General features: G+C 34.5%; 2 protein-coding genes across 7 annotated transcripts; both read left to right on the top strand.

Annotated features, from left to right (window-relative positions):
• The first annotated feature begins 420 nt into the window (after positions 1-420).
• LOC140675446 (protein scarlet) lies at positions 421-4,460 on the top strand. Of its 4 annotated transcripts, none has more exons than XM_072909973.1 (12): positions 421-503; positions 977-1,205; positions 1,326-1,374; positions 1,456-1,636; positions 1,817-2,015; positions 2,083-2,275; positions 2,359-2,538; positions 2,625-2,727; positions 2,818-3,039; positions 3,137-3,378; positions 3,469-3,569; positions 3,643-4,460. In XM_072909973.1, the coding sequence occupies exons 2-12, from the start codon at positions 1,067-1,069 to the stop codon at positions 3,822-3,824; spliced, it is 1,791 nt and encodes a 596-aa protein (XP_072766074.1). In that variant the 5' UTR covers positions 421-503; positions 977-1,066; the 3' UTR covers positions 3,825-4,460. The 4 variants fall into 4 exon arrangements, with proteins under 4 accessions (XP_072766074.1, XP_072766065.1, XP_072766083.1 ...); XM_072909964.1 differs by lacking the exon at positions 421-503 and adding an exon at positions 730-867; XM_072909982.1 differs by lacking the exons at positions 421-503; positions 2,359-2,538 and adding an exon at positions 730-867.
• A 133-nt stretch (positions 4,461-4,593) lies between these two features.
• Positions 4,594-8,626, top strand: LOC140675462 (uncharacterized). 3 transcript variants are annotated; one of them, XM_072910025.1, is made up of 6 exons: positions 4,594-5,754; positions 6,373-6,580; positions 6,671-6,871; positions 6,992-7,253; positions 7,994-8,126; positions 8,211-8,626. In XM_072910025.1, exons 1-6 carry the CDS (start codon positions 5,467-5,469, stop codon positions 8,343-8,345), a joined length of 1,227 nt encoding a protein of 408 aa, XP_072766126.1. In that variant the 5' UTR covers positions 4,594-5,466; the 3' UTR covers positions 8,346-8,626. The 3 variants fall into 3 exon arrangements, with proteins under 3 accessions (XP_072766126.1, XP_072766117.1, XP_072766107.1); XM_072910016.1 differs by having other exon boundaries at positions 6,373-6,871; positions 6,998-7,253; XM_072910006.1 differs by having other exon boundaries at positions 6,373-6,871.
• The last annotated feature ends 1,453 nt before the right edge of the window (positions 8,627-10,079 follow it).

Here is a 10,079-nt window from a genome sequence, read left to right as displayed (position 1 = left end):
GAAATTAATATTTACGCAAACGATTCAACCTCTGTCGAAATTCTCTTCAGAATTCTTAACACATTTAATATTATGTATTATTTTCGTCTGTCTCATGTCTTATAATGTTTGGATCTTATGTTATTATTTTCATTTCCTATTGCCGAGACGGTACGTTCTCTTCGAATTTTGTGTGTTACCATAGACAGTCTTAAGTAAGTTTATTATTATTCTATTTATGCCTGTAATTAGTTGTATTAATCTTAACATCACTTAACAAGTATAGTCATTACTATCTCAACCTTGATGATGATGGAACCACAATATTCCGTTCAAAATCATTGTGGATCAATCGTCACCATCCGTTGTTTTGATACGTTGACATTTGAGGCGTTTTTTTATCCACTATACGAGACTCTTCAATATAATCATATTGTTAGATATTTCATCATACAATGTGTTGTCGAATAAATAGTTCTAATTATTGCATGTACACTAAAGAGAATCTCGACAGAGATTAAAACGTTTGTACAAATATTAATTTTAATTTTATTTTAACGGTTTTAATGTACTTTATTAAATAATTTACTGGAATACTGTTGAATTTGTTGCTCCTACCGTCATATTTTTTTTATAATTTTAGTAATAATATTACCACTTTTGCCTACTTTAAACTCTTTTTGTATAGATACAACAATATAAATACATACAAAACAAAATATTTAACTGTATTAAATTTATTTACATCAGAAAGCGCGTAATACGTTGTTTCTCTTTTTCTTTTTCTTCTAATTTATACATTATCTCATCTTTTCTTATATCACCTTCCTTTTTCATAATATTTATCTGAAATTGTATAATGATAAATGTCTACGTGATTTAAGAGTAGTAAGTCTAATTAAGTATATTAATCTTTCTCACAAAATCTGTACGACTCTAGATAACGATGATAAGGATCTTAAGAAGCAGGGAAATAAAGATAGCACAATTTTTTTAGTTTCAAGACTCTCCGACAATATTAAGCAGACCAAACCTTTAGAAGTGAAGTGAAGTGAATAGTTATAATTTTAAAACAGATTTGGCTGAAATGATTTTGCAACCTTTTCAACTCTTCTGGGAGAATTTGACCGTTACTGTGCCTATTGAGGATGATGAATGTTCGAGAAAAGGGTGGTACAAGTTTTCGCGTAAAAAATGCGTGAAAATGTTTACTATACTGAAAGGAGGTAATATTTTATCGATATTAAAGTACAGTGAAAAACAAATTTGTATATTTAGATTAAAATAAATATTTGTATCGTTAAATGATTTCTTGACGAATAATATTGCATTGATACTTTTTATAGTGTCGGGATACGCAGAGACCGGTAACATGTTTGCAATATTAGGACCGAGGTACGCAAAATACTACATTAGCATATTTAGTCGTGATAATTTTACGATATATTCACGTCAAGGGCAGACTAATTTGTTTAGTGGCGCCGGCAAAACCACGTTTCTTGCTGCTCTGGCGAGAAGGCTTAAATTAACCTTGGGCACGGTAAAGATCAATGGACACGACGTTTCTAAAGAAACGATGGCAGAAATATCGAGTTATATGCCGCAGTTTGATGCTCTGCCGTCTGCACTCACACCAAGAGAGTACATGTCGTTCGTGGTATTAAAAAGATATATTTAATAAATGATTTCATTAATTTCTTTTTGTTCTATCCAGATTGAGTCGCGGTTGGAGAAGCGAATTTATAAATTAATTTATGAATACAATATAACTTTTTATTTGTTGCGATTAAGAGACAGATATTAAAGGGTCGATATCAAGCTATGTATTTCTCTTTAGTGTGTTTTGAAAATGGGAAATAATTGTAGCGCGTTACAAAGAAAATCCTTGACCGAAGAACTTTTGCGAGATCTTGTATTGTACGAATGTATCGATACTCTCATGTCGAAGCTATCGGGCGGTGAACGGAAGCGTTTATCGTTAGCCACGGAATTAGTGACGAAGCCCAGGATATTTTTTCTAGACGAGCCAACCACAGGTAAGAGTTATCGTTTTAGAAATAAACGATGCTAATTACGTCAAATATTGTATGATATTAAATGTAGGTCTGGATACTTTTGCCGCGACATGCGTCGTGCAATCGTTAAAAGTGATCGCTTCGAAAGGCACGATAATTTTCTGCACGATTCATCAACCAGGTATGACGATATACAATATGTTCAGTCATGTGTTGTTAATGGCGGATGGAAGATCGATATACTCTGGGACTTTGAAAAATGTTACAGATTTTTTTCAAAGGTAAAACCTGATATTCCGATTAATCGTAGTTTGCATTAAATCGCGGCGAATAATAATAACAAGCAATCGATATGTTTGCATAGCCAGAATTATCACTGTCCTGTAAACTATGACGAATCCGAATATTACGTAAACATTCTGTCACGCCGAAACTGGACAACAGATCGTAGTATTGAATTGTGTCGAGCGTTCTCGCAATCGTCACTGTCAAAAATTCCTGCGGTCGAGAATGTCAGAACAATTTTCAACGTCATTCCACAAAAGTATTAAAATAAAAAAACGACGGTAGAATCTTGCAAAAGAATCTCTACATCCATTATTGTAATTGACTGTTATACCTTTGTTATAGAAAATCAGGATGGTTTGTACAATTTTATTGGTTGCTCTGGAGAATACTTTTACAAGATAAGAGAACAATTTCCGATAATTGGATTACGTGGTTTTCTTTCTCGGTAATCAATAAATGAATAAAAATAACAAAAAATCTTAATCTTTTCAAATGTAAGAGGTTTAAATGTAAAAGAGAAATTATAATCTTGCAGCTATCTGTAATCTTTGTCAGTATCTTTTATGTCGGCGCCAATTCATCCAAGCAGGAGGGAATACAAAATGTTCGAGGCGCGTTGTATATGATGATATCTGAAATTATATTTTCGGTCGCCTATTCTGTCGTTTACGAATTACCCGGCGAGCTTGTTCTTTATCTTCGCGAGAATACCGTATATGCACCAGGACCTTATTACTTTGCCACTATTTTCGGCTTGGTAATTATTCGCAATTAATATATAATTAATTATTAACAATATGAAAAAATAAGTTTTTCTCAAAGCGACTTATAAAAAAAAAAAAAAAATTCTTCAGATACCCAAGACAACATTCAAAGCATTTCTGTTCACGATCGTAATATATTTTCTATTGCATTCCGAATTTTTGTTACTTGACTTTTGCTTGTATTGTCTCTGTACGACAATGACGGCGATTTGCGGTACCGCATACGGCTTGATGACTTCTTGTTGGATCACCAACATCGACATTGTCACCGCGATAATGGTACCGCTCGATTTGTTGCTCCTTTTGACAGCGGGTGTATTTTACAATCTTCGGTAAGTACATTACGCGTTATATCGATATTATATACGTATTATATAACGAATTAATTAATATAGTACAAATATTCTTCTTTATTTCCGTAGAACTCTTCCGAGCTATTTGGCGCATTTCAAATATGTGTCGATATTCTATTACGCTAACGAAGCAATATCGATAATACACTGGTCACGAATAAAGAACATTGGTTAATATCGATTGTTGATTATTATAGGTGAGTAAATTAATTTATTAATTTTCTGATTTTTTTCTTTTTTTAGATTGTCCAGTCAATCGTGATCTACCTTGTTTATCAAATGGAACGGAAGTTTTATCAGAATATGGATACAACGAAGGAAACTTTTGGTGGGACATAACCGGATTGCTGCTTCTGACAATTTTGATGAATATTGTTGGATATTTTGGTAGCAAGAGAAGAAGGGCATCAAGATCAATTATTTAGTCGGAGATCGAGAGAGGCAGTTCCGAAACGAGACAATCTTCACAAAAATGCTAATAAAGTTTAAAAATGTTCGAAATAAACAGATTTCAATTATTTAGCAATCTTGATCGAAAACTCAAGATTACGTGACAAGCATTTTGCCATGATGTAACTTTGCGCCTGTAATTTACTCTGTCAGCATTTTTTGTTTTGCTCGAGAAGTTAAAAACTTCCCTTTTCGCTGGCGTTCAACTTTCGCAAATGTAACTAACTTATTCAATGCGTTACATAAACCAATCATAAAACTCAAGAAGGTGTGAAGAACAAATATAAGAGAGATTGTAAATAGTGTGATTACGGTTGCGCAGTAAAGTGATGCGTTTCTGTTAGCTTTTGCGATAAATTTATGGGAAGGATAGAAACAGTGAAAAAAAAAAAACGCTATTAATTCTTCAAATCTGAGAATTTCCAGAACTTTATAATAGAACGAAAGTAGTGAATGAACAGAGAGAAGTAAAGTTACAGACGAACGTAATTGTGTATGTGAGTGTGTGTATATATATGTGTGTGTAAAGACTTTACATTTATATCTTTTTATATTATTCTTTGCTCATTTGGAAATATAAGCTCGCCGGAAAAATTGTTCTCATTACAAAAGTGCTAGATAATTTATTACGATTAATTGTCGAAGTATATTCGTAGGGACAGACGAGAAAGACATGGAGAAAAAGATGGCACGCGGACGCGACGGCGCCCAAGGAGAGGTGGGGATCCGCTAGAATCGCAATAAAACGATGGAAATATTGGAATCGGCGCAATATGATTCCGCGACGGGTCGCGAAATGAAACGAAACAATGTTTGCGTTGCGCGGAACGTCGGATATCCCTCTCTCTTCTCGTCCTCATCTCGTCCTCTCTCCTCTCCCGGCCCGTCGCGAACCGAGATTTGTTAATATCGAGCGCGTTCTAGCTAGTACTGTGCCAAAATGGCCGACGTTTAGTCGTCCCTTAGTTCGGGTTTAAGTCGCTTGCTTATCTCCCGGCTGTTTGCACTATCGAGCTATCTTCTCCTCTTCTCACTTCGCCCTGAACGCTCGTGTTTCATCCAACGCACGCTTTTTCCTTCGCGTTTTGTCTATAATATAATTTTTCTTTAATATTGTTTAGGAAATTAGATCTAAAGAGCAAAAATATATAGTGTCTCGTAAAAATATATTTTATATTTAAAATTTTATAATTACAGACACACATATATATTAATCGTAAATGAAAAGTCGCGCTTTTCAAATTAGTCATGAAATAGACTGTAAGCAATGATGCGTATTGATAAAGTAATTTAAGTGTGTAAAGAAACTTTATATATAATTCCAAATAGATGAATTATAATTGCGGCGACTTTTTCAAGGCAAACACTCGGTAGACACATCACATCGGCGACGTCGGTAGCAACTAAACAGCTGACTGTTCTAAAACCGCGCTTAAACAAGCAAACGAGGCCGCAAAACAGCGGTGGATCAATGCGCGTGTAGGAGACGTCGTTTGTATCCGCGAATCGGCGTGGATTAACTTCAAATTAAACGAAAGTCGGTGTTGCCTTTGAGCAAAGCTGTCACTGACGGCGCTCTGTTAAAAAAAAAAAAAAAAAAAAAAAAAAAAAGGAAGCATGTCTACGGAAGCGACCACGGTGCTGCTAAAGAAGAGGGAGAGGACGCAAAATTGGATCCCCGAGGAAAAAAGCGCCCTGTTCACTCTGATCAAGCACCACGTGAACGCGATCGAGAACAAGAAAATCGACGCGGCCGCGTCCGCGATGAAATCCCTCGCTTGGCAACAGATCTACTGCGCATTCCGCGGTAGATTTTCGGCGGACCGGGACATCACCAGGATCAGGGAACAATGGCGACGGATGAAAGCGCAAGCGAGAATGGAGATGTACACGTACGCCGAAAAGGTGTGGCATTTAAGATTCGAGATGCGTTTATATATATTAGGTTGGCCAAAGAGCAATGTCATTTTTTTTAATAGACGACGTTTTTTTGTTTTTTGCTACAAAGCATTGTTTTTAAACTATAAAATATACACATATTCTGAAAGACTTCAACGTGATTTAAAAAAAAAAACTCATTACGGTGATTAAATTTTTTTTAATTGACTTTATTTTGAACATGAGTGACAAGAAGATGATATTTTCAAACAATTTGTTTTTTTTTTTTTTTTTTTTTTTTTTTTTATTTTTGCAAAGGCAAAAAATACAAATGATAGGAAATATTTTTTAATATTTGTAACGCGTTTTTTTTTCTTTGCGAAAATAAAAAGCATAATTGCTCGAAAATCTTCTTGTTACTCATTTTCAAAATAACATCAATTTTTAAAAATTTAACCAAACATAATAATTTTTTGTAATCACACGTAAGTATCAGCTTTCAGAATATGTATATATTTTACAGCTTAGAAACGGTTCTTTGTATTTAAAAAAAATGTCTATTGCAAAAAAATGACATTTTAGTCAGCACAATATTTTGTTTCCCTCTCGTTTCTCGTCTCTCTTCTTACGGTTTCGTTCGCGCAGGTGCGAACTTTGGGACCGGAAGCGGCCGCCAAGTCCCATCCGTCGAATCTATCGATCGAGGTATGGCGATTGATGGAGAGCGTGCGTAAGAACGATTGCGAGGCTGATCGTTCGGACGACAGTAGTCAGGATAATGAAAATCCGACAAATCGCACGGTGATACACGCCATCCTGGATAAATTGACGTTACCCACGCCGGAGACGTCAGGTTGGATTTTTGGACGCGATTTTCGATCGACTCATCTTCGTTACTTTCGAAATTGTCATTATATTCAAAATTATCGAGACAATTATTTAGGGCCAGGACACGAGATTAAGATCGAGGTCAACAGCGATACGGAGGATGAGAACAGTCGCGGTGAACTGTCACAGAAATTGTCGGATGACATCGGTTTTTTGCCGCAGAAGCGTTCCAGGATCGCGACGGAGGATGAACCCGTAGATCTTGTGGAGCAAAAAACTTGCCCCGACAGCGTATCGACGTCTCGTATTGACGATGGTACACGATATATATATATATATATATATATATATATATATATACATATATATATTTTTGTTTTTTTTTTTAATTTTATGCGCGAAATACAACAAATGAGTAGAATATTTTCTTTTCAAGCGACAGAACGCAACGACGCGAGAAACGAGTTAGCCTCCGCTTCCCTGGGTTGGAACAATCCGGTCTCGTCCGACAAGGACAAATCGGTGCAGAGAGCCACGTGGATCTTCAAGTCGACGCAACGCGAGCACGAGATCAAATTGCGGATGTTGCACATCGAGCTGGAACGCGCGGAGTTGCAAAAGCAGACTGCCATTAACGAATTGAAAACATCCGAGATCAAGAAGCAATTGTTGGAGAATCAAGCCGCCGAATACTATAGGTCGATTCATTCGGTGTTTAATATTCTTCTATAAATATGTTTTATCATTTAATCCAAAATACTCCAAAAAGGAATGCTCGACGCGTTTGAAATCGCGCGAGTCCGTGATATTCGCGGCGCCAGCATCGCCGAGCGCGACTGACAATGAGTTTGACGTTCTAAGACTAGCGTTTCGTTTATGACAAGAGACCGCTCCAAGTCATTCTTGTCGGTCTGCCAAGTCCTCGCTACCGTCTGGTACCAAGTGTTTCGTGATCGGAAAAAAAAAAAAAAATGCAACGAGCGGTTACGACGTTTTCGCGGAATATCTCTGCGTTAAGGTATCGGAACATCTTCGCGATACTCTCGGAAACAGTAATTTATTTCGAATGTGTACCTTTGATTCACGCCTCTTACCCGGTATTTTTCCCCGTCACAGACGTAAATTTCAATCGTTTTCATACTTATATCTTTTTTTTCCCGAATTTATAATAATGCTCTTATTTTTTCGCTAAATATAAATAGCGATATTGTCTCTTTTTAATGCATTATAGATTTGTGACAAATGATCAGAATGAATGTCATATCAATATTATGTAATGCTTTAGTAGGTAGTAGTAGACATAACCCTTTTCAATAATATCCTATTTTATTTTTTTAAATAAAGATTTTCTTATTTTTTTTTTTAAATATCTTGTTATATAATTTAATTATATAATTTTATTTCTTGTTGTACAATTTAAATATGTATTGTATTACAGTCAGGTAAGAATGTCTGGAGAACGTGGTTCCGGTGCTGGGAAAGGAGGTGGTGGTGGTGGTGCCATTCGCGAAGCTGGTGGTTCTTTTGGGAAGATGGAAGCTGCCCATGAAGATCAATACTTTTATAATCTGGTCGGCATTTCTTCTCTTCCGTTAATCTTCTTCGCATTTATAATTTGTTTTACTTGTTTCATAAGTTTAAAAATTTTATTTCAGCAAAAAGAGCAATTACAAAAGATGCGAGAGAGCCTCCACGATGAAATCTCATTCCATGAGGAACAGATTAAGCGTCATCAGGAAGCTATCAATCGTCACAAAAAGCGGATTACAGACATGGATCAGAAAGAGTGAATGCGTGAAAAAGTTCTGTTAGCGTGATATTTTTGATTTTGGCAATATTATTAATTTTCAATATGAAAAAAAAAAATGGAAATAGTAGAAATAATAGAATATTGCAGCAATTCTTTTCTCATGTACAAATGTTAAATAGATATTAAATGCAATGCTCTTAATTAACATTACTTAAGCATAAACTTATATTGAATATCATATAGATTATCATTTTGGAGAGACTATCGTAAGAGGTCTTTATACTTTAAATGTCTGAAAGACAGTTATATATTTAAAAATAAAACGTGTTTTTCATTGTTATTTAACCTTGTTTTAACGTTAAATTATTTTAAGGTGATTGATAACGCGCTCTAATTTTGATTTTTTATATTTCGGATGCGAATTTGTTTTATTCGATCTTGTCTAACCTTCTAAAAATAATATTTTTTTATTTAATTAGTAAGTCACCAAAAAAATTTATTAAATATTTATTCGTATAAATTTTTTATTTTGCAATTACATACAATGCTTCGACATGGTCTCAGAAAAGTGCATATGTCCAGGTATTTAGAAAATTTAAAAGTATTTGAGTTACTTTTGAATAGAAATAATTTTCAAATTTGCTTGTGGTTATGTCATTCTCCTTTGATTGATAATATAAATGTGCAAGCGTTTCTTTCAGTTTTAAATATTTTAATAGAAGAAAGAAGCATGATTCGCGTATAAAAAAAGATGAAACATCATTCGGCGATGTTGCATATGAAACAGAATATTATTACAAACAGGTATCGTTGCAATCAAAAAACGTTACTTTATAATCAAATAATCAAATACAGCCATAACGCGTTATATAAATATTTAGAATAAGAAATTATTGAAAGTCGTCAAGGAAAAGACTCAAGACGAAGTAAAACACATGCAGAGAGAAGTACAAGTTATGCGGAATAAAATTGAAGAATACAATCGCGGCATAAACGAGAATCTGAGATTTTTGAAAGATCTGGAAAAAGATTTATCTAGTGGAGATAAGAAAAATTAATTCGATTCTAGTGCATTATTATTTCAAAATTGCATTTTGCGATCTGTGTGAAATTGATTTGAAATAAACGTTGTGCAATTTTTATTGATGGCAATTATGATTACTTAGATCAAACTGCAGCAATATTTCTGTTATGTACTTATTAATATAATTGTATCGTTAGAAATCATAAAAGTTGTCGACTCGTGCATTTAAATAAAAAGCACGCGACTTTGTCCGACAGATCTGACAGATCTTATATATGCAAAGAATATCACAGCTTTATTTTCTTTTATTAATTTATAATTTTGTATTTTGTTACACTTTTCAAAATATTAAAACAATTATCTTACAACTTTATTTGTTTAAAATATTTCTACAAGTTTTTATTTTTATTTATTGTTGGTGCAATTTTTATTACTTTTGTAGGAATAGTTTTTTACAAAAATAAAAAAATAAAACTTTTTTTTCATATAATAACTCTATTTTTGTAATAATAGTTATTGACAAAAAGGCCGTCTTTTGAAAAATAAAATCTCAAATAACACAATCTATGAATTCGGTCCGGAATGAACGATGAACCGTCTTTTTGTAATTGCCGCTAACGGCCAAGCTTATCGATCATGCGTTGATGTTCCATTGAATTTCTCACACTCTTGACAGATGGCGCTGAACGCGGGGGGCGGCGCGATAACATGGCGGCCAGTCGTGGCCGTCTTAGTCGACGATAGCGGGCG

Source organism: Anoplolepis gracilipes, chromosome 2, assembly GCF_047496725.1.
Source record: "Anoplolepis gracilipes chromosome 2, ASM4749672v1, whole genome shotgun sequence".
Taxonomy (NCBI): domain Eukaryota; kingdom Metazoa; phylum Arthropoda; class Insecta; order Hymenoptera; family Formicidae; genus Anoplolepis; species Anoplolepis gracilipes.
The sequence above is the reverse complement of the archived record's forward strand: the minus strand, read 5'-3'. Positions and strand labels throughout refer to the sequence as shown.